This window comes from Camelus ferus, chromosome 5, assembly GCF_009834535.1.
Source record: "Camelus ferus isolate YT-003-E chromosome 5, BCGSAC_Cfer_1.0, whole genome shotgun sequence".
Taxonomy (NCBI): Eukaryota; Metazoa; Chordata; class Mammalia; order Artiodactyla; family Camelidae; genus Camelus; species Camelus ferus.
In genome coordinates, this window is record NC_045700.1 from 17,171,139 (window position 1) to 17,196,499 (window position 25,361).

The 25,361-nt window shown below is 40.5% G+C and overlaps 1 protein-coding gene across 4 annotated transcripts in view; it reads right to left on the bottom strand.

Annotated features, from left to right (window-relative positions):
* Positions 1-2,710: 2,710 nt before the first annotated feature.
* ZRANB3 (zinc finger RANBP2-type containing 3) overlaps positions 2,711-25,361 on the bottom strand; it is a 207,197-nt gene continuing 184,546 nt past the window's right edge. For all 4 annotated transcript variants that reach the window (XM_032479349.1, XM_032479348.1, XM_032479347.1 and 1 more), the window contains 7 exons: positions 22,126-22,217; positions 18,334-18,435; positions 17,009-17,151; positions 9,835-9,945; positions 8,219-8,621; positions 5,472-5,603; positions 2,711-3,536 (listed from right to left, as the gene is read on the bottom strand). In XM_032479349.1, the coding sequence (XP_032335240.1) occupies positions 3,438-3,536; positions 5,472-5,603; positions 8,219-8,621; positions 9,835-9,945; positions 17,009-17,151; positions 18,334-18,435; positions 22,126-22,217 (1,082 nt within the window). In that variant the 3' untranslated portion in view covers positions 2,711-3,437. The remainder of the gene's footprint in view (positions 3,537-5,471; positions 5,604-8,218; positions 8,622-9,834; positions 9,946-17,008; positions 17,152-18,333; positions 18,436-22,125; positions 22,218-25,361) is intronic.

Here is a 25,361-nt window from a genome sequence, read left to right on the forward strand (position 1 = left end):
ATACACATACACCTGTGAAGAGATGACCACCATCTAGGTAATGGACACATCCATACTCTCATATACACATTTTTCTTTTTTGAAGAGAACATATAAGTTCTATCCTTTTAGCAATTTCTGTTATACAGCACAGTGTGATCAACATCCTCAGATTTTATTCATCTCTTTTTTGGGGGGAGAGGGGAGGTAATTAGGTTTATTTATGTATTTAAATGGAGGTACCCAGGACCTTGTGCATGTTAAGCACATACTCTACCACTGAGCTCTGTATTCATCATCTAACAAAGTTTCTATCCTTTCATCAAGCTCTCCCTACCTCTCAGTCCCTGGTAACCACTTTTCTACATTCTGTTTCTGTAAGTTTGACTTTTTTTTTTTTTTAAGGATTTCATGAATGTAAGCGACATCATGCTGTATTGGTCCTTCTTCCTCTCGGTTATTTCACTTAGCATAATGCCTTCCAGGTTCATGTTGTTGCAAATGGCAGGATTTCCTTCTTTTGCAAAGCTGAGTAATACTCTGTTGTATACATCTACTACATTTTCTTTATGCATTCATCTGTTGATGACGGTTACACTGTTTTCATACCTTGGCTATTGTGAATAATGTTGCAATGAACAAAGGAGGCAGTACAAGATACCTCTTGAAGATAATGGTTTCATTTCCTTTAGACATATACCAGTGGGACTGCTGGTAGTTCTTTCAGTTTCTTGAGGAACCACCATACTGTTTTCCATAGTAGCTGTACCAATTTACATTCCTATCAACAGTGCACAAGGGTTCCTTTTTCTCCCGATCCTCACCAGCATTTGTTATCTCTTGTCTTTTTGATAATAGTCATCTTAACAGGTGTGAGGTGATAGATATTTCACATGGTTTGATTTGCATTTCCCTGATGATTAGTGATGTTGAGCACTTTTTCATAGTACCTGTTGGGCCATCTGTATGCCTTCTTTGGAAAAATGTCTATTCAGGTGCTTTGCCCATAATTGGATTATTTGTATTTTTTTGCTGTTGAGTTGTATGAGTTCCTTATATAATTTGGATATTAACCTCTTAATGGATATGTGGCTTGCAAATATTTTCTTCCATTCTGTGGCTGTCTACATTCTGTTGGTCTCCTCTACTGGGCAGAAGGTTTTTAGTTTGATATAGTCCCACTTGTTTGTTTATGCTTTTGTTGCCTGTACAACAAAAATTTGGTGTCAAATCCAAATAATCCAAGCCAAGATTGATGTTAAGGAGCTTATTCCCAATGTTTTCTACTAGGAGTTTTATGATTTCAGGTCTAACGTTCAAGTCCTTAATCCATTTTGAGTTGTTTTGTCTGTATGGTTTAAAACAGGGGTCCAGTTTCATTCTTTTGTATGTGGCTGTTCAGTTTCCTCAACATCCTTTATTGAAGAGGCTGTCCTTTCCCCACTGTATATTCTTGGTTTGTTTGTTGAAAATCAGTTGAATACATACATGGGCTGATCTCTGGGTGCGTGATTTTGTCCCACTGATCTCTGGGTGTTTATGCCAGTGCTTTGGTTACCACACTTTGTAATATAGTTTGGAATCAGGGAGCATGATGCTGTTAGCTTTGTTCTTCTTTCTCAAGTTTGCTTTGGCTTTTTGGGATCTTCTGTGGTTCTGTGCAAACTTCAGGATGTATTTTTAAATTTCTGTGAAAAAATGCCATTGGAATTTTGATAGGGATTACCCTGAGTCTGTACAAAGCTTTGGGTAGCATGGACATTTTAACAATATTAAGTTTTTTGATCCATGAATGTGGAATTCTTTCCATTTGATTGGGTTTTTTTTTTTAATTTCTTTTATGAAAGACTGCAAGTTTCAGTGTATAAATATTTCACCTCCTTGGTTAAATATATTCCTAACCATTTTATTCTTCTTGATGCTCTTACAGCATTTTTAATTGATTGGAATTTTGAAATCAGTCAAGCAGAGAAACCATCTTCATGGGTCATTTCACCTCAAACCATCCTACAGTTCCTACATCTGAGAACTTTCTCCCTAGTATTGCCACTTTAGTTTGATCTATAGAGCAAGCGCCATTCAGATCTGACCTACTTAGACCAAAGTCTCACTTACAGACACCTCATGCCAGAGGAAACGTAGCGTGCTGGCTTCTTAGCTCTCAACAGTGTGGACTCCTAGGTTACCCTGGCAATGAGGCAGAAAACTGCAAAGAGCCTGATTAGCAGAGCAGAAAGGAGGCCAAAGAAAGCCCAACTAATTTATAAAATAATACTATTTGATCTCATACAATGAAATATTATAAACATAATAAAAACTCTGAAAAGATGATTTATGATGGTATAAAATTTATAATAAGCCCTCTACATTGTAAAATACCAGCTACTAATTAAAGTTACAGAGTGCTCAAACTAATGAGGTTTATATCCAAACAGTATTTAACAAACAACAGGCCTTTTGTAAAGTAGTTCTTGCTTGGTCCTGGATTTCATGTAGCTCTGACTCTGTGACCTCATGACTGACATACTGCAGGATTATGCCTTAGTTTTGTTTCAGCATCACTCTTATTTTTGAACATCAGTTGCATTTTAATAGTACCCTTGTACTTCTTAAAAACTTGTCTCCACCTGATCATGCTTTAAGTGTTTTATCATTATCATTCCTTTTAAAAGAGGTACACTTTTAATAAAATAGGATTTTAAAAACAAAATGATAACCAGGAGAGAAAGGGTGCTTTGACAATAAGCCCACTTTTATGCATCAAAACAAACTCACTAAAAAATGAAGTTTAAGTGACATCTTACATTTTATGTTTGCAGTTTAAATATTTTTAAGTTAGTTTAGCCAGAACCCCCGAATTGTCCAAACACCACAGGTCCAATTAGCTTATTTTCAAAAGCATCTTTTCAGTAAAGACAACTGACTAAGAAATAAAACAAAGAAGACAACACTCAAAATGTGCACCTCAAGCCCATCTTGGAAGCATTTGGTGAGTATGTCTTTCTTGCATACTAAACAGGCAGGTCACGCCTGGCCAGAATTCCCGAATAATGATGATTTGCCTCCAAAATTTCTCTTTTGGTTTTACAATGTTCCATTTAGAAACACCGCAGTTCAGAACCAGTACTAATCCAGCAGTATTTTTCAAGTAATTGAGAGCATATTTTTAAAAAATCTATGCGTAATACCATGATGAAAGTATAGTCGGGGGAATGAAAGCGTAACAAAACCTTACCGCAACATCACTGACAGTCTCCATGAAGTCAAGAAGATCACAGAAACATTGAGAATTGTATCTGTTTCTGGGAAGTACTTTCAAAAGGTATTGAACATGAAAAGGGAAGGTGAATGCTTGATTTTTGTTCTGAAAATTTTCACTCTTAAAATATTAAACAGGAAAAAAAATTTGTTGAATTCTCCACATATAAACTGTCAGTCCATTCAAAAAAATTTTAACTTCATTTCTTTACCAAAAATCGTGTGATGTCTGAGCCGTGTTTTGATGCTAGAGAGAGTCTTCTCGCCTGGCTTCTTTCCTTGGCCTGTCTGGCAGTTCTCTAAAAGTTAAAAAAAAAAGAAAAGAGAAAATGACTGTGTACACATATTAGAAAAAAAGTACTGCCTATAGCAACTCAAAAACTCTTTGTGTTCTGCTAGTCTGAAAAAAAAAATATTATCACCGCACTCATTTCCCAGTGCTTTGCCACTGGGGGAGGGGTACCAAGCCACAAGCAGAAGACTCCAGTAGCTCTGAGGTCCTCTGTCCACTTAGGACCAGATGCTGAAGAGAAAACACAGTTTTGAGGAGTCTCTTGCAAGGAGTTGGAAATACCTCACTTGGGGACTAGGTGAGGCCATGATTCTTTTCCTCCAAGTGGGAGCTTGTAAGGCAGCTTGGGATTTCCTGGAGTGCAGTGTGTGCAGGGCCCACCCACCTCCTGTCCTCTAGGCTCTGAAGCCATTCCCAACCCAACAGCCAAGCCAATGCAAGAAAAATAACTGGAGTAAAATTTTTCGTGAGACTCTGAAAATGTGAACAGAAGGAACAATATTCTCTTTTGCTGTATCTTCATTTTCTTATAGGTCTTGAATGGGCTAATAATTTGCACAGCTGAGAAATCAGATGACTTTTTTCCCAGTTGAAGTCCATATATGTGTGAAGTGATCCAGGTGGAAGGGATAAGGAGAGAAAAAAAAGTTAAATCTGAAAATGAAAGAGATAAACAAGAAACCCTGCTTATGAGAAGATCCCAGGTATGAAAAATCACATTTGTGAAGGCATTGAGGAATCTAAAATATTAAAAGGAGGCTAAGAAAGTGCTCATATGATGTGAACACTGGCAAAGGATTGAACAGTTCTGAAAAGTGTAAACACAACTGACTAGTATTTTTACAAACATCAGGGTCTTTGTTAGTAAACACTGTAATTCTTCTCCCACTCAATCGGCAATAACCAGTGCAGTTAAATGGACACTGCTGTTCACTGCCAGGAGGGAAGAGCCTATCTGAGCAGTCTTTGGGAAGACAACTTAGAGGTAAATTCCTACCATCTCAAAAATACTAACACTTGACTCAGTGATTTTACATCTGAGAATCTATCTTAAGGAACAACCTCAAAATGTAAAAAAGTTTGTATAAAAAAGACACACTTGGCAGCATTGTATATATGAACCAAAAAATGTAAACAACTTCAACATCCATTAGTATGGGAATGGCTAAATAAACTGCAGTGGATCCATTGAGATCGACTCAGTAGAATAATGTGCAGCCATGTTAGATGATAAACATTGTGAATGCTTATCATGGGAACATGGGAAAATGTTTAAATAAATGTTTAAATTTTTCCATAAATTAAAAAAAAAGTTGGATACAAAGTTGCACATTGAATGTATACTTCTAAGATTATGTCTCAACAGACAGGTCCTACGACCTTTTGCTGAACTGCCTGTTAAAAATTCATCCTAGTTGACAGACAATATTATGTCATTCCTTTCCTCTCATTTTTTAGCAATAGGTAATTGCTCCAAGATGTTCTAAGGTCAACTGGTTTCATATTTAGTCAGCACTGTAATGTTTGCACATTGAACTGAGTTGGTCCTGGAGATAATTTATTCATGTTCCCAGGTATTTCAGGACCTATTAAACTGCAGATACAAACATGTGTCACTGCCCCAATTCACTGAACTTCTAGTTTGAGGGTCTCTTCAAGACTGTGTAATATGTAAGTTGTATTCATTTTCTTTTAGGTGGTGGTGAAAATTCCCTGGTCCTAGAATGAGTCAAAAGCAAAGCAGTTGCTTTTCACCTGTCACTGAGAACTTGCACAGGCCTCAAGAGAAAACTTAAGTGTTCAGGTAATGAAAAGAATAAAATACTTCCCGAGTCCCAGACAGGGATAGAGGTTCACCCACATAACCTTCCACACTTATATGCACAGCTTTCGATTTAATGTCTCAGGATGGAGTCACATGTGTCTGCTGAGCTTCACTGACCTCTTTGTGACAGACTGTGCAGAGGGTCTGCAGGTTGTCCAGGGAGCACTGCCCTCCTCCACCGGACACCGGCTTGATGTGGTCCACCTGCCAGAAATGCCCTTCCCCTGGGCTTCTTACCATTTCATTAAGCTGCAATAAGAACACAAGATCAGCAATTTTCAACATACACTGTGAGGACTGTTGGTTTTGCATTATGCAATCATGTTTATACAGCAAAATCAGAGGGAAAAATACATTAGGATGGGTTTTTTTTATAGCTTTTATTGTAAGTAGGAAAAACCCTCTAGGCTAGCAATTTGAAAGCAATAAAATGTTTTTGAAAAAGGAGGTTTTTTTTTTCCTTACCTAACCCATTTTTAAAAAAATTACAAGCAAAGTATAGAATACCAAGACTCCTGACAGACTAGGAAAATCAGCTGCTTTTGTGCTTTTGAGATACTTTGTATAGTCACTAAAATAAAACTGGGAAAAATTAAGAACACACTAGAAAAGGAAAACTTCTGAATATTACTGACTCAAATACTGTTTGTTGACCTGAATGCATTTGTTTCTATACCATGACAGTTTACTATTAATAGCTATCATCCAGAACTTTTATGCTATTACCTGGGAACCTCCCAAGTTACATGGACTGGAATCAAACTTCTAGAACAAACCTCTGTAACTTGCATATCTGGAATAAACAAGGATGTTTACTTAAAGCGGCCACTATTCAGGCCAGTCCCTGTATACACACTTTATATTTAACCAGTGATGACCTACATTAAAACGGGCATGTTTTAGCATTTTCTGTGAGGTAGTAAAACCAGCACGAACCACAGCAGTGCAGCTGTTTTTACTTCCTTGTTCAAGACCAAGGAAGATACAATCAACTTCGTGGCTGCTGGCTGTGGGAACCCGTGACATAGCTCTAAGCGCTTTAAGAAAGTGGTCATGCCCATGGACAGCACGAGGACCTTAACTACAGCGTCTGGCCAAAGAGCAGACCCAAGAGGCAGCAGATTGAAGCAGTAAACTTTGTCCACCAGGACTTTAATACAGACGGACTCTCTCTTCTATACTCAACTTCCCAACTTCTGTTAGAAAGATACATACCAATTTTTAGAGGCTGGCACTGTTAGGAGCAACTTCATATGGCTGTCTTGTGCATCAGACAAATGGCATATTCGTAGGAAAAATCCATTTTGGTTCTATCTTTGTAACCAAATCTTTTGCACCGGGGAGTCTCCACTCTGACAGACTCTAGGAGCTAGAAGGGGCTTCTTTATTCTTCCCAGTAATTCCATGATACATCACTAAGGGCCAGTCTTCAACATCCTAAACTCACCTCATGATAGAACCACTCCCTCTCCCACTGGGCACCCCCCTCTGGGCCCTGTGGTGCTCCTTACCCCTTGAGCACTTCTGGTTTAGGTGGATACTGTGTTTCTTCCACATTCCTGGACAGACCGCTTCCAAGATGTCCTTGAGTCATTTCATTGTGTGTCTCCACATGGAGGCAGCAGATAGATAGTAACCGGAGTCTAGCTAACACCTCGGGGAAGGGTGTACCATGTCCCTCACCAGTTAGACCCAAGGGGCTTTCAGGATCTCTGGATAACATTTGGGGACTAGTGTATGTCCCTAGCTCTCAAAGTCTGATTCATTTTTACAGAAAAGCTGATTAATTCTGTCATAATTCAACAATACTAGGTAAATAAAAATACAAGATTTGACTACCTGGCTGGAATTTATCCAATATTTTAGTAGACAGAGGGTGATTCTTTGAAATTAAGCTTACTACAAAATTACACATTTTGCTCCTATTTGGAATTTAAAACTGTTTAGATCACAACACTGGAAATCCAACTGAATTTTGGGAGTTAAAGTGAATACTGCAACTGCTGTGTTAAGAATAGTATTTTGCCACATATGACATTTTACAAGGGGATGAACATATACAAGTTTCCTTCTCATCGTAATGAACTACATTTTGGGGGTTATCTGTTTGCCCCTTGTCATTAGCATCATGAAAGGTGGAACAACCAGACCATAAGCGCCTCTCAATGCAATGTACCATCTGTTCGGACTTTTCCCAAAATAATCTAATCAGAATCTAATTAAACCGCTAGCTCTTACACGCATTATTCAGGAAATCAGGGCGACAAATCCAGAATGTGGGAAATCCTACAAGCAAATGCTTCAGTTTCTTTAACAATCAATGGATTAAGAAAAAAAAAAAAGGACGGGGTGATATTATAGATTAACTGGAACATGAGGCGTACTGACCAAATGCAGAGTGTGGGTCAGATTTTGATCCTAATGTGAAGAAAGCAATGGTAAAGAACTTTTTTGAGACAAGCTGAGAACCCAAATGTGGACTTATAATTGCGGAATTATAAAATTGTGTTGGGTGTGCTAGTGGAGATTGGGGTTACATTTAAAAGAGAGCAAGGAGGTGGCAAGGAATACAGTCTTTGTGAGAGCTACATACTGAAAGTGTCTAGGGGTGAAAGAAATGCTGTCTGGAATTTGCTTTAAAATAATTCCAGGAGAGAATAAGAAGCGAGGTGAGGGACAGATGAAAATGAATGGCAAAGTGCTGGTAACTGTGACAGCTGGGTGATGGGTATATGCGGTAATTATTCTCTGTACTTCTGTATATGTACTTGATAATTTCCATCTTAAAAAGTTGAAAGAAAGTTAGTCAATATTTATCACTCAGGGCAAGGCTGCCTTCTGTCAATCACATGATTATAATTTACCTGTTCTAATGGGAGCTTTGAGGTCCAGGTAATATCCAGAAGATTCTTCCTCTGACTTTTAGGGGCATCTCTCAGACGTAAAAAGAGTTCGTGTGCATTCAGATTACATAGCTGACACACGCCATGCTCGATTTCAAATACTTTGGCTCGCAGGTAACTGTTATTAGATCGAATCCAAAACTCCTCCTGACATTTCAGAGAGCAAAACCGTGAATCCCAAGCATTTGCTTTACGCTCTTGCTTAGTTTGGAAAGTGGGTTGCTGACAGTGAAGGCAAAGTGGGTTTCCTTCATCATCCACAGCTTGCAAATAGCCTTTGGATGTAGGAGGCTTCACAGTGAGATCCGCTCGGGCTGCGCAGGGACTTAGAAGTGGGACACAGGCTCCATCTTCCAGCAATTCCCTGGAACAGAGCAAAACACTGAATAGGTAACTAATGAAGGCTTACTCTATTCTATATAATCATTACTTCATTTAAAGGTCTTCAAAGTTTCTGTCTTGATAAACAGTAAACAGGGACAACAGATTCTGTGATTCATTGTGGAAATGAAATAGTTACAGGCAGCATTCTATATCCCCTGCCAAGTAAAAGAAAGCATGGTGTGTTCACACACACACAAGTATCAATTTGAGGGGGTGGAGGTATATAGCTCAAGGGTTAGAGTGCATGCTTAGCATGCAGGAGGTCTTGGGTTCAATCCCCAGCACCTCCATTAAAAAAAAACCTAATAATAAACAAGTAAATAGACCTAATGATTTCCACACCCCCCCCCCGAAATTAATTTGAATAGAAATACGCTGCCTCTCTTGGGAACTTAGATGTCTTCAAATTACACAATCAGACTTTGAGACGTCTGGAGAAGATGGAAAATGAGAAGTTAGAAAATGCTTCTTCAGGCTGGGAAACAACAGGCTCGTGGAAAAGCCCAGCCAAAGTCAGTGGCTGCCCTGCTCTGTAAATGTGTTGGGTCACACACATCATTAGGACCGAGGCCAGTTCCGTGCACACTCGTCCAGCTTCTGCTGGCCTTTAGGAAACAGATCATTCACATCCATGAAGTGACAGAGCCAGGGCACTAACAGTGTTGATAGGAATTTGAACAGGAGACCTGCTATTAATAAAGACGTGCCTCCTCCAGGTAAACTCAGAGTTGACAGAATTAAAATTAGAAATGAAATATTTGTTAGAATAAAAGGAAAAGGTCCATTACTCAATTATGTTGAAAAGTCCTACACGGGAATTACAATAGCCACTTGGCTCTTCTTCCATGGCTGTTTGTTAGAAGGGTTAAAAGAAAAACTTTTTATGATAGAAAGGACTCAAGATTGGGGGGCAGAGCCCAGATTCAACCTTGGTTCTTCCAGCATCCAGTGGCCTAGGGCTGGTCACTTGATCCACCTGGTCTCAGGGTCCTTCCTGACCTCCGATTTCTAAGGTGAGGACACCACGTGCCTCACAGGGTTGCCAGGAGGAGAGAAGAGCTATTATATTGTAAAAGCTTTTTGTCACCTGTAACATGGCCACACAGAAGTAAAGTATTATTGCAAATACAAATGCATAAATGTAAAAGCATCGTCTTTGTGCTACTCTGCCTGACAAGTAGAAGCCACCTTACTTTGTAGCAGAGTCCCGGGGCCCGGCCTCCTTTGTGATCAGACGGACACGGCCCCCGTCAGTCTTCACCTTGTCCATCGAGGCTGCAGCAACATCTTCTCTGGTTATGTATCTAAAACAATTACATGTGAAGGAGATTTCCTCTCTCTCCTATGAGAGTTTCTCAATTTCACGTTCACATTTGTTCCTTGCAAAAGCAATGGGGAAAAAGCAAAATACAAGTCTTTTCACGGTGCTAACACTTAGGTTAGGGAATGGAATTTTCTCCCTCTACAATGGTCTCCACGTGTGGGAAACACATCTCTTTGTTCCAAATCAGTTTTCTCAAGACTTGTTTTTCTGGGAAAGTCAAGAGTCATTCAGTATCCCTTGGACCAATTTTCACATAGGGGGAAGAAGGAGTGGGTGTAGGAGTAAGAAATGATCAAATATCTGCACCGCTGACAGCGTAAACTGCTTGCCAAGCTGTGCAGAAAATCTCTAACTGCATTTTCACTTCCCTCTTGGCCTCTTCTTCAAGGCTCCTCAAATCGCCTTAATCAGTTACAATAGTGCGTCAGCGTATTCGGGCAAAGTGATTTTCTTTTTAGTTAACTAGGTTCAGTCACATCTATAATCTCAAGGTTGTTTCCGTTATTACCAGCTCATACAGGGTTTATGGACTCTTCCATTTAAAGCCACTCTTGATGTGGGATTCAGAACCTTATCACACAACACTATCAATCCCGCATAATGGTTTAGGGACTGGAAGTAAAGAGGAAAGTTATTCCAATTAAAGGTGACGGGGGAATTCAAGTAGGTGAAATGCAATTACCCAATTAATTCCTTCTAATTAGCATGGCCCAGTTTCTCTAATAGTTTATACCTATTGTAATTTTTTAAAAAAATTAGTTTAAACATGCATTTCTTCATATTCTCAAATACTTCATTTGGTAGCCTGACAATGAAACTAAATCACAATGGAATTGTGCAATTGTAGGTAAAATTTTAGAAATTTGCTTTTATGTTATTAAAGTAGATTAATGAGGAACAGGCTTCCTTTTTTTTTAATAAGCTATCTTATTAATTTTTGATTAGGTGATACATGCACATATTTCAAAATTCTAATGCTGTGTATGGTGAGGAGTAAGTTTCCCTTCCGTTCCCATCCCTTTTTTTTTTCTTCTCCCCCTTTCCCAAGCTACCTCTGTTGCCAGTTTTCAGTACATCCTTTTAGAAACAGGTTATTTTTTCTGTGTATAGGTGTATACCTTTTATTTATTTATCTTTGTATTTTTATGGACATACAATTCACATACCACAAAATTTACCATTTTAAAGCTTACAATTCAGTGCATTTTAGTATATGCACAAGGATGTACACCCATCACCTAATTCCAGAACATTTTTATCACCCCAAAAAGGAACCCGTAGTCATTAGCAGTCACTCCCTATTACACTTATTTTTAACAATAAATGGTAGCATAATATACACACTGACCTTTACCTTGTTCTTTCTGCATAAAAACACATCTCAGAGAGCTTTCCGTATCAGCATGCATACGATTGCCCTATTTTTTTTAATAGTTGCATATTATTTCATTATTTCAACAAACCATGTAATACATCTAACTGGTCTCTGATTAACACCCGTTAAGGCTGTCCCAGTCTCCGCTACCACAAACGATGCTGTAACAAACACCCCTCTCCTAGATGTCCTTATTTTCTCCCCAAGAAGTATCCACAGAATAAATCCCCAGAAGTGGAACTGCTTCGTCAAAGGTCGTGGGGGTCTAAATTTGGATAGATTTTTGACACATTGCTCTCCTTTGGGTTGGTATCGCTTCATAGATCCACCAGCAATGGATGAGAGTCCCTATTTTCTCACACTTTCACTGGCACAATGTATGTCAGTTAAAAACATCTCTGCTAACAGTGACAGGTGTCTTGTCATCACTTTAAATTTGCATTTCACCTATTAAGAGTAAGGATGACTATCTTTTCACGTTTGCATTTCTACTACTCTTTCTTAAAGCAAAAAAGAATCACAGTGAATTCTTTAACTTGCCCTTTTAGTTCCTAAACTCCCCTCAACCCCCATTTCTTCAACCATTTTATTCCCTTGACAAAAGCATTTTGCTGGAGTATTCCGGCAGATTCTAAATGAACTCAAAAGCTTCCTAGCTTTGAGGGGCCTGGGATATTAAGCCTTGCCTCAGGTATTATTTAATGTTTAAAAGCTTAGAAACTTAATTCAGTAACTTTAAAAGATGCTGAGAAATCTATATAGAGATTTAAGAACCAAAAATAACCTCTTGCTTTCCTATGAGAGGTTTAAGCACAGTTTTTTGGAAACCACAAGAAACAGATCAATCGACCCCAAAGCAGGTTGTTGTCAACTTTTCAAATGTAGTTGTGAGTTACCAATATTTAATTTTCCATTGAGGTTTGCTAAGAAGCTCATGTCAGGATATGAACTCTCAAAAGGATTATGGCAAATCCCAATTTTGACAAATAGGGAAGGAAGAATGTTGTCTACTAAAGTAATTCCTGGATGGGGATGGCAGAGGACGACGGCTAATAAAAGAGGAGTAAGTTGGAAAGTGGCCCCCCCAGTGAGAACAGTGCTGGGCTCTGGCTCGGGGACTTGCTTCAGAGATCAGCTGTGGCGAGAGGACAGAGCTGGCATTCTGAACCCACAGGGTCCCAGGTGAATCAGACCTGCCCGCTGACAAGTACCAACTCATGTAGGAATCAGTACAATGGCTGGTGATCTTGGCTTCTATTCACATTTAAGAGTGAGCTGCTCAAAAGCTTGGTGAGCTTGGACAGGGCCTGCAAACTGGTGGATGTCATTGGAGGACAATCATGTTGGAGATCTAGCCATTCTTTTGAGGGGGGAATTCCTGAAAATTAGTATCTGTGTGTCTTTATTCTGACGTTATTCCATCTTTTTAGAGATCTCCTGTGGGTAATGGCCGCGGAGCCAAGAAAGGGATCTGGGGATTGAGTGTCAGTTTCCAAAATTAACCCCTCTCGCTTTATCTCCACTGAGCCCAGTGTTTCTGAGACCAGTGCCTCTCTGGCAGTTTTTCTAGAAAGCAAACTGGTAGGGCGGTGGGTGGGAAAGGTGCCCAGTGTCTAAATGATCCTCATACAGACTTCCAATCAGTGCTGTTTTGCTGCCCCATCACTCACACCTGCTTTCGGAGAGAGAGAGTTACTCCAATTTACTGAGACTTACTGGGATCTACAGCCAGAAACAGCCTGCTTCCACAACGTATCCCCCCTGCAGGTGCACTGGTTTCATTCTCATGGTTCTGCTAAGTCAGTTTCCCTGGAGTCCCCCCTCGCTCTACCTGTCTCATCAGTGACCAAGGTCCCTACACCCACCTCCTTAACACCTCCCTTCCTTCTCCTTCCTCCATTCCCATTTCTAATGCCTCAGTGTAAGTCATCTTTTTTCCAGGTCTACTCTAACAGTCTTTTAACTTCTGTGGTAGGCAGAATTTTAAAGATACCTCCCTAGACCTCTGGAATGGGAGAAGATATGTGCAAATGATGCAACTGACAAAGGTGTAATTTCCAGAATATCGAAACAGCTCATACAACTTAATAACAACAACAAAAAAACCCCAATCCAAAAATGGGCAGAAGACTTAAACAATCAATTTGGACATACAAATGGCCAATGGGCACATGAAAAATGCTCAGTATCACTAATTATCACAGAATTGCACATCAAAACTATAATGAAGTATCATCTCCCACCAGTCAGAATGGCCAACATTCAAAAGTCCAAAAATGATAAATGCTGGAGAGGCTGTGGAGAAAAGGGAACCCTCCTACACTACCGGTGAGAATGCAGTTTGGTGCAGCCATTATGGAAACCAGTACGGCAATTCCTCAAAAAACGCAAAATAGACTTACCATATGACCCAGCAATTCCACTCCTAGGCATATACCCGGAGGGAACCTTAATTCAAAAAGATACATGCACCCCAATGTTCACAGCAGCACTATATACAGTAGCCAACATATGGAAGTAACCTAAATGTCCATTGAGAGATGACTATTTAAAGAAGTTGTGGTATATTTATACAATAGAATACTACTCAATGATAAAAAAGAAATAATAAAATAGTGCCTTTTACAGCAACATGGATGGACCTGGAGATCATCATTCTAAGTGAAATAAGCCCGAAAGAGAAAGAAAAATACCATATGATATCACTCATATGTGCAATCTAAAAAAAAAAAAAAGAAAAAAGAGGACACTAATCAACTCATCTACAAAACAGAAACAGACTCACAGACATAGTAAATAATCTTATGAGATTTACAAATGTTAACCACTATATATAAAAATAGATAAAAAAACAAATTTCTTCTGTATGGCAAAGGGACCTATATTCAATATCTTGTAATAACCTTTAATGAAAAAGAATATGAAAACAAATATATGCATATATATGCATGACTGGGACATTATGCTGTACACTACCAGAAACTGACGCATTGTAACTGACTGTACTTCAATAAAAATAATAAAAAATAAATTAAAAAAATTAAAGATATCCCCCTAGGATTCCTGTCTCCTGGTATTCAACTGATCACCCATCTAGGTAACATTGTAAAGGGACCGTGCAGATGTTAATTCAGGTTATTAATCAGCTGACCTAAGATAGGGAGCAATTCTAAGCATGTGAAGGCCGGACATACCATTGCTGATCCTGAGAGGTAAGGCCCATGTGCTAGAACTAGAAAGAAGTCTCTGGAAGTTGAGAGTGGCCCCCTAGCCGATAGCCAACAAGGAAACCAAATCCTACAACCACCAGGAACTGAATTCTGCCAACAACCTGAATGAGTGTGGAAACAGATTCTTCCCAGACTATCAGTAAGAACCCAGCCAGCCTTATAAAATCCAGAGCAGAGAAACCAGTAGAGCCAACTCAGACTTCTGACTTACAGAATAGTGAGATAATAAATTCCTGTTGTTTTAAGCTATTAAATTTGTGGTCATTTGTAATGGCAACCAGAGGAAGGCAATTGCGACTTGTCTCCCCACTTTGAGTCCTGCTTTCAGTCTAATCTTCCACCTGCCGCCAGAGTGAGCTCTTAAAAGGACACATCTGATTATTTAGTCTGCTGCTTGTTAACACACGTTTTATCTGTAATAAACACCTACATATAATTTTATAAATAACACTGGGTGTCTGACTTGGGTTTGCATCAATTTTATGAGTTTTGCTTTTACACCTGATCAGCCCTCTTTCTCAGGTGGTTCTTCCGTGTCTGATGGAGAAGAAACAAGGGGACACATCTAGAAATGGCTGCAGTGGGCTGTAAGTTCAGTTAAGAAGGGAATTATGATTGTGTAAAGACCAGAACTTCAGCTAAGACCGTGGCTGTAAAAATGAGGAAAAGGAGAGGACTGGAAGAAGTATTGAGAAGAATAAAACAGGCATCACAATTTTTGTTATATCTGTGTGTGTGTGTGTATAAATACACACATTTTAATGCATTTTTTATATAAAACAATACACGCTTATGGGGAAATTCAACAAGTACAGAAGGGCTGAGGCACGAGGCCAAAACGGGCAGCTCAAGGATAAATCCAACTAGTCAAAGGGCTTCCTTTGACTCATACAGTGTTTTATTTTTAAATCTGAACTTGAGGGGCATTAGATGGTTATGCGTTTTCTAATTTGTCACAGCTCCACCCGCTACCCTGCTCTTTTCTAGTTCCACGCCTGACCTCATTCATGCATTTACGGTTCCTGCTTTGTTCTTAGTCACATGAGTTTGTACTCCAGGCATAATCTATAAAGGTCCTACTATTGCCACAAACCCCCTAATTGTATGGTCTACAGCAAAATTTCTCAACCGTGGCACTCTTGATATATTAAAATAGAGAAGTCTTTGTTTGGGAGGGTGGTCCTGTTCACTGTAGGGTTTGAGCAGTACCCCAGGCCTCTGCCCACCAGAGGTTCCCAGCTGTGTCCCCAAATCGTAACAAGCTAACACTGTCTCCCAAGAGTGCCACCCAGGGAAGCAATTACCCCCAGTCGAGAACCATGTCCTAGAAAAACCTCTGATACAAGTTTCTAAGGTATCCTTCCAGACACTGCCTATGTCAGTAACAGCAATTACATATATTTGTGTCTCCATCTTTTTCTTTGATACTTATTTTCACTCTTAACAATTGATCACCAACATCGTTCCTTATTCTCATGTACAAATATACCAAGCCATATTGGAAACAGCTGAAGAGATTATCACTCTATGGGGATATAATTTATTTCATCAGCCGCACGCCCTCATGTAGCTGATGATTTTTTCCCCATGTGCCTAGAAAAGGCTGGAGATCATGATATAATGGCCTGTGAAGATGAAGAGAGATGACACGTATACGGGGACAGCCAGAGAGCTAATGGAAGGGGCTCTTTCTGCCAATGCTGCTGTTTGGTTTGGTGCTTTGCAAAAGAGTCAGACTAGAGAGTGGCTGACTGCTTTCCCTGAGACCCTGCTTATTGCTAAAATAGAGTCCACAGAGAATGGGGATTCAAGATCACATTAGGCGATATTCGAGTGAGGCAAAAAGATGGTTATGATGCCGAGAAAGGAAAGCGAGTGTTACAGAGGTGAGAAAGGGACTTGCAGGGATAAAGGCAAAACTGTTCCAAGTGTGGGACAGTAACCTTCCGAATTACTTTGTTTCCACCCACAAGCCCGGTAAGTTACCTTCTGCTACCTGGGTGGCCGTACCTCAAACGGAAGCAGCTCCCCTGCTGCGTGGCACCCAAGATTCACGCCCCGGGAGTGCAGCGGAGTGCAGCGCAGCCAGGCCTGAGGCAGGTTCTGTCGGTGGACCGGGGAAGTGTCTTCCCGCTGTTCAACAGTCCCCAGGCTGGGCGGGTCACAGGTCACACCACCCCGTGACTCACCTCCCTCCCCCGAAGAGTGGGACTCACGGTGAACAAGATGCAGACAACTTGCTCTTGTCTAGCAGATTTGCTCAAATTCACAAAATACCCAATTATGTTGCTCTAAAATGAGCTGTCATTTTATGTATAATTTTCTCTTAACTCATCAGGATTTCATTAGTGGTTACATAAAATGCCTCAGACCCCTCTTGTAGAAATAACTGTGACACGTAACAAAATACAAAATAAAGAAAGAAAGACAAGTCATACCTTTTGGTACTGTTCTGTTTCGTCTGCTGCTTTGTGAGTTCTTCCAAAGCAAGAACTGGGCTGCGGAACAGCTGCCCGCTTCTCCTGATTATCCTTTGCTTCATGGCAGTTAGACTACTCCATTCTCGAACGAACCTCAAAATCTGGCAGAAAATGAGATAATGAAAAGAGTGTACAGCTCACCAGATACCTTCCTTTGAAAGTGAGACTACTTATAATGTCGGAAAACTGATGTGTTATTATATCCCCCCACAGGCTTTGAGCTCCACGGTTTAAGGCTTTCCACAATTTGCTGCAGTTCTCCTATCTTTACTGTGAAGTCTACGGCCAGTTCTGCAGAGGTCTCTTTCAAGGCAAAGGCTCTCGAAAAGCACATTTCAGGACACTCAGTACATGTCCTGAGTGGCTGACAGCAATAAGGTGCTCGTTGCGACCAAAAGCGGCCTGGCTGTTGGAAGCACAGACCCACCAGTGGCCGAGGCAAAGCTGGCCTTGGGGACAGCAGGCCTTGTAGGTGACAGAGTGACAGCGCAACATCTGAGCATCACGTGTACTTGACCGCCTGAACTATCACAGGATAAATCCATCCGTAACAAAATCGGGACACTTCACAAGGGTGACCATTACTCTTATTAGTCAGTGATACGTAATTGGCTATTTTCTGGCAACTTGAGAATTGGGATAAGATGATACCAAAAAAAAAAGTTCACGGCTACTGTTCCTTTAAGACAAGTGCAGCCGACCACGGGCAATGTTTCCGTTCCACTAAACAGGCAAAAACATAATCACTATTTTCCTGTAAAAAGTGGTGTCCTGCATGCTGGGTCGGCCCCTGCACATACTGACCCTCCTTAACGGTGGAGAGAAGAAAACCACAGATCGGAATGAAGGCCTCCCCAGCAGGGTCCTGGCCCGCGGCTGCACACAGTGCTTCCAACCTCAAATCAAGAGTCACCCAACATGGTGTCATCCCTGCTCTCAGAACCTGTCAGTGTTAGAACTTAACCTACAAAGATACAATGTGATTCTGTCAGATACAAACATCACAGCTGCTAATCCTGTGAATGAGGAATTAAATGATGTGAGGATGATTCTATCCGCAGAAACAGCAACCCTAGGTGTGATCATTCGCCAAGGAAACAGATTTCACGTTTATTCTTAGCACCAGGGTAATTCATAGGCCCCGCCTGGGCTGATTAAAATGCAACCAGTGATTTGACTCTGCAGCAGGCCACAAAGTTCTCTGCTTTTATGAAACTCAAAAATGGTCATTAAAATTACTCAACAAACGTTCACTTAAAGCAAATGCACAGGACCATTCTTACCAGGGAGCGATTTTGTTTCAGCTGAAAGCTTGCTGGTAAATCTTCCCAAAGGTCTAATTTTATATCCAAAGGAATAAAATTACAGTTCATCTGGTTTCCATCCTGACAGAGATTAGGAAGACATTATTAATCCACTTTGTCTGTAGGCACTGATAGTTATTTTAAAAGCAAAGAATTCTCTTCTGGCATAAAATGCCCAGTCTCCCCAAAGAGAAACTGAGGCAGCACCTTCCAGACCAGCTTCTATGCACACAGCTCCCAGGAAAGATGCTGCGTGGAGGACGAGGGCCAGGCGCTCCACTGCCCTGAGGGTCCCACTGCATTCAGACTTAAGGGTAAACAATACCGCGGAGAGGGGTGTGGTCAGTTACACACGAGGTTTAAACATGAAGTGTTTCTTTTATAAAGAGAAATAAGAATCTCTGTACATGGAAATCTCCTGTATAAACAAGAGTTGAACCCATATTCTATCTAATTCTCTCAGCTAAACAGAAAGGTTACAGCTCCCACAATCACTCTGGAAAAAAACATTTGAAGAGTACCTACGTATTGATTTAAGAGTTTAGATACGTAACTGTTATTCTAAACTCTGCATTTACTATTAACACGACATAGGATGCTAAACATCTGTTTCTGCTCTTCCTTTTAAGGGCGTGTTCCTTCCGGCAGTGAACGAGGGTTTTTACCCACATTTCTGCTTCTAGATTTTATTTCAGCTCTCCTAAGGGAAAAAGGAAAGCTTTCATCTGAATGCTCCTGTAGCTGTGAAAAACCCTGTTGACATTTCATCTGCTTTGTGTCTGATGTTTCAAAAACTGACTGAGAAGTATTTTATGGTAAGGGGACTTACAAGTATTTACAAGAGTCGTAAAAATGCACTTGGCACTCTTGAGAGGAAGCCAGGCAGCCAGGGCTGCACAGGCTGGGCCGCAAAGCCGGAGTGTGGCTCGGGGAGGCTGTCACAGTATGTACTTGGTGGGAGACACACCCCACCCTCTGCCACGACTTTGCAGGGTCTCTCCGATCTCCACCCAGAGGGGGAAACACTGATCAGATGATCCACTGCAGAGTCTTCACTGTGCTGAGTGAAATGTTTAAAGAGTTTAAGGGCTTCTGAATTCCTGTGTGTGCTCTGCCTGGTGTTTGCCTTCTGGCTTCCTGACCTTCATCTTGTGATGGTCAGAGAAGCAGGGGCTGGAACTGCCCCCACATCGGGGAAAGGGAGGCTCAGGCACTTGGATCTGTCTCTAGGTGAGCACGGGGTCCATGGTGCTCCCCCAAGTCTAGAGGTTCCACCTGGTGGACCACAGTCCTAGCCTTCAAGAGAAGCGCTGTGCACCGCCTGCTTCATTCTGGATGGTGGTCCCACGATGAAGGCTGCTTGGGGCTTCTGGTACTCACGCTCCTAGCCCTCTCCTAAATCTTCTAGCAATATCTTCTGACCTTCAGTTAGAGCTGAAGACTGCCATGCGGTTCACCATCTACCTGCACCTGGTATCTGGGTCAGCAGGGCGCCTCTGACTGAGTTTGGGCAGCTCTAACCTATCTTGAGAAAGGTATTCTTTCAATAGAAAGGCCCATGAGTTTAAAGACGTCACAAATACTATTTTATGATACTTAGAAAGATTAGAAACTTGAACCTAAATAAGCAATTATCCAATGAAGACATACCAATGGTCAATAGGCACATGAAAAAATGCTTAGTATCACTAATTATCAGAGAAATGCAAATCAAAACTACAATGAGGTATCACCTCACGCTAGTCAGAATGGCCACAATTCAAAAGTCCACAAACGATAAATGCTGGAGAGGATGGGGAGAAAAGGGAATCTTCCTACGCTGTTGGTGGGAAATGTAGTTTGGTGCAGCCATTATGGAAAACAGTATGGAGAGTCTTCAAAAGACTAAAAATGGATTTATCATATGATCTAGCACTCCTAATTCAAAAACATACATGCACCCACAGCAGCACTACTTAGAACAGCCAAGACATGGAAACAATCTAACATTGACAGATGACTAGATAAAGAAATTGTGGTATATTTCTACAATGGAATATCACTCAGCCATAAAAAAGAATGTAATAATGCCATTTGCAGCAACATGGATGGACCTGGAGATTGTCATTCTAAGTGAAGTAAGCCAGAAACAGAAAGTAAAATACCATATGATATCACTCATATGTAGAATCTAAAAAAAAAAAAAAAAAGACAAATGAATTTATTTACAAAACAGAAACAGACTCACAGACATAGAAAACAAACTTATAGTTACCAGGGAAGGAAGAGGGTGGAAAGAGGGTGGAGTTGGAGATTTGCAGATACTAATATATATAAAATAGATAAGCAACAGTTCTTACTGTATAGCACATGGAACTATATTCAATATCTTGTAGTAATTTATGGTTAAAAGAATATGTAAACAAATTTATGTATGTATATGTATGACTGAAGCATTATTCTGTACACCACATGGTCTCCAAGACCCTTTCTGAGGATCCACAGAATTACAAGTGTTTTCATCAGAACAGTAAAACATTATTTGCCTTTTTCACTCCCATTCTCTCATAAATGTACAGTGAAGTTTCTCACGTACAGGCAGAGATGAGAGTCCCATTGTCTTCTATTAAGACTTTAGAGAAAATTTAGAAAATTGTAAAACAATGCCATTCTCCTCATTAAACATCATTTTTGTTTTGAAAAATATATTTTTAATATAGGCTTTTTATATAAATATGTAATGGATTTATTATTGCTACTTTAAATTAATTCATAAATGAATACTTTAGTTTCCATTTTAATTTCAAATACAGTAAATACTAATAAATATAACCCACATAAACAAACAAGTTTTTTATTTTCTATTTTAAAATTTTATTTTATTTTTTAGAATATATCTATTTTATTGAAGCATAGTCAGTTTACAATGTTGTGTCTATTTCTGGTGTACAGCGTAATGCTTCAGTCATATATGAACATACATATATTTGTTTTCATATTCTTTTTCACCATGTAAATACAAGATATTGAATATAGTTCCCTATGCTATACAGTATAACTTGCTGTTTATTTATTTTACATATATTAGTATCTGCATATTGCAAACTTCCAATTAAATTTATTTTTAAATTGAAGTATAGTCATTTACAAAGTTGTGTTCATTTCTGGTGTACAGCACAGTGATTCATTTATACACACACATAAAAAAAGTACTTTGGGGTCCTCGACAAACTTTTGGAGCACAAAGAGGGCCTGAGACTAGAAAGTGTGAGCACTGCTAACCCAGGCCGTGGCAGGAATCTGCAGTCACTTTGTTAACGCTCCCTGGAGTGTAGCCGACGTGGACTCAGGCGGCTCAGGCTCCGGCTCAGGCTTGTCAGGACGTGACCGCGGCAGCAGCTGCGGGGCTCGGGGCAGGAGCCAGCTTCTAGTGGGCGTTCACCACAGCTAGGCCCTGCACTGAGTGCTTTACGGGAATTCGCCTGCTTCGTCCTGGAACAACTCCTCCACATTTGAGAGTTGAGGAAACTGAGGCACGGGGCAGTTAGGTAATGCGTCCAAGACTCCACAGTTAGCAACACACCTGAACCGGGCCCTCTGGCCCTGGGGCCTGCGCTCTTCACTACCATGCTGCTTGCTTCTCCCTATCTTGAGATTTAACGTAGGAATTCGAGCATTATTTTTATGGAGGGAAAAAAAAAGACATCTATCCCGTTGTTAATAAAATTATCTCCACTGAAACCTGAAAAAAGGAAGCCTTCTGCATGTTTCCAGAACCCACATGGTGCCTACCTTAGTATAGAGGTGAATCCGGTCGGTGTTCCTACTTGCACAGAACATTAAGGTATCGTATACCGGCAAAGGGTCCGCACTCAGCAAATGTCCTAAAAAAGCAGACAGACCAGAACCTGAGGGCATATCCACCCTTTATCCAAAATAGCTTACCTTAATCTTCTGTAAGTTAGAAGGATGACACAGCTGTATCAAATGTATTAACGTATTTGACAAAGAACGTGTGTCTGGGCTTGAAATAAAACTACTGGGGGGTGGGGGAGACATCTAAGGGCATGTTGGCTTCTATGGTGACCAGTTGCTGAAGTTTTGCTAATGACCCAACAAGGGAAAAAGAGACTCAGTTAAAAAGAGTTAGATAGAAGGGAGAAGTTCCTGAATCCTTATCGGTCTTGAAGGAGTCTAGAATCGATTCCTTTTGCTAGAGTGGGTATGAGTTGAGAGTGAATGAGCACCATTTTGATGATCGGGAGCAATGCAGCTGTGTCGAGGGCCACTGAAATGATGGATCCCCCACGGCCCAGTGTCTCACCTTCCCAAAAGGAGATGCATGAACATGTCTCCTTTCTGATAAGCCTCTCTTTCTATTTATTCCCTTCTCAGTCCCACTGACCAATATATTCTGCAGGAGAGACAGGGTTATACAAGCAGATCTGAATAATAATTATGGTTAGCATTTATTAAGCACTTACAATGTGCCAGGTGCTGTTCTCAGTACGTATGTTCACACTTCTCAGAAATAAGTAGTGCATTTTCCAGAGGAAACCGTGGCAAATGGATCTGCCCAAGGCCGCTTGTAAGAGGACTTAAGCCCCATAATCTGGCTCCAGGGCCTGTGCTCTTAACCTCTAGTTCCCCGGGGACCTTTTAAAGTATTTTTCCAGATCTAGGAGCCTATGATTTGTTTGTGATTCTATTTGGAAATGCCATCTATTTTAATTTTTCTAATCAGGGCATCGATCCCTTTACAAAATTGAACTGTAGATTATTCCCATATTTCATAAATTAAAAATTGTACATTTTCCACAATTTAACCTCTCTGAAATTGGCATAATTACAGTCAATAATCATGGCATTTTACAATCAAGGTTGGCCAGGTGGCCGTCGCGAGGTGGCTGTCACCAAGCGTGAGCTTAGTTGTATCGACAGTGCTGCTGTCATTTCCACACTTGAGATACATGCGTTGTTGTTACTATGTGTTGAGTTTCATTACCTTTAAGTGTCTTCAAAATGTTTCACTATGATGTGGTATTGAAATGAAAAATTTTCATGTACACCAAAAAACTTGGATACAGAGCAGGAGAGCAGACAGTTGCTATGAAAGAAGGGAACACGTATCACCGGAGGAAAACCCAAAATTTCTTACTGAGAAATTTCTTATTCTTGCAAAGGGATAACCGAGGGCTTCATGGGACCTAAGAAAAGAAAAGCCCTGCAAATAGGGGAAGCTGTCTGATATGTAAACACTGAAATGTGCAAGACGGTTGCCTATTAATGCCAAGCAAAGCAAGGGAACGCAGGAGAGACTGCCAGACCCCTCAGGACAAATCAAAGTGTTGGAAAAGCAACAGAGGGTCTTGTGATCTGGTCTGCACTACTGTTAAGTTACTGTGTCATAGCTTAATTGACAGAGCTTTTTTCTTTCTTGATGTACATAAACTAAATGCATCTCATAATCACTGTGTCTTCAGATTTGAAGAACTATAGTTAATGCACTGATGCCTAAAGATCAGAAGTCATTCTCTGATAAAAAGCATTATAAGAACACCTCCAAATCAGCTGCTACTCTCAGTAGCTAGCTAGTAGCTGCACTAGGGGATGTATTTTTCTTTTCATTGTTTCCACGAAGTATAATTTAATGGTTCGAAACTACAGGTGATGCAGCTTTTGGAAGATACAGCCATCCTTCCAAACCCCAGAATTCCAGTGAGAACGAAACTACAATTCCAGCACAGTATATACCACCCTGGTTCCAAGGGAGCATATGTGGGGGGAGGGTAGAGCTCAGTGGTAGATTGTGTGCTTAACATGCACGAGGTCCTGGGTTCAACCCCCAGTACCTCTTCCAAATGTAAATAAATAAATAAATCTAATTACCTCCCCTTTATAAAACAAACAAACAAACAAAAAAAATAAAAGAGCATATGTGGGTAGAACACCCATTGTAGTCTGATGGGCCTTCTTTGTCTCCCCTCTGGTTTTCATGGACATCCATGTTAGTGGGTAGCCGTGAAGCACATCGCTTTTGTGGGGGTCTCAGCCCAGTGATCTGAGAGGTTAAAAAAAAAAAGGAGGGGCTGGGTATGGGAGGAAATGCTCACATTATCTGGACTGGATGAGGCGAATGCAAATTACAATGCAGAAAAGAATTTCTAAAAGTCTACTGATTTTTGAAAAGTAAGTGTAAGTAAAGCAAACATATGTCTTCATCAAGGGACCGACTTACTACAGCTAACAAGCCAGTATCCCTGCCGGAGATGAAGGGACTCATGGCCCAGCTGATGACAATGGCCAGTGGTTGATTCTGGGTACACGGTCCTGCAGCCAGAGCTTCATCAGCGCTGGAAGGACTGCCGCAGCAGGAACAAGGAAACCAGTGACGTGAAGTCTGAGTCTACATGGTCTACTGAAAGGCTGTTAAAATTAACGGACCTGAACAGGACCCACATAAGATACTTTGGGGGAAGACCTCGAGGAATCAGAGGAAAGGAAGGCTGAGGGAAGAAGCAAGGAGGATGCCCTGAGTTCAGAAACACTGAAATGAACATTTCATTTTAAAGCTATGAGTCTGACTCTAAATTACATCTGTGCTTCACAGCAACTAAATTAAAAGAAAAACTTCAACAGTCCATCCCAACCATTATAATGAGAACATCAACCTGTGGGTTACTATGGTCACAAGCTGAGTAACAAAGAAAATAACCCAGAAGTACTCATAATCTCTTGCCAGCCGGCCCCTAAACTCAGTGACGTACGACATACAGGCTGATCTTTGCCAACCATCACAGCTACAAATAATGAAGGGAATCAACCAAAAAGTACATAAATGTGAGACATTACATGATTGGCTCCAAACGTAGTCATGATTCACTTTAGTCTTGAAATTATGTTCCTTAAAAACACTTTCTTGAAAAAAATGATCCAAAATCCTAAATTTAAAATATGCCCATTAATTGTAGCCATTTAAAAGAAACCCATATGTGAGGATTAATGATCTGCTAAGTGGCTGTTAATAA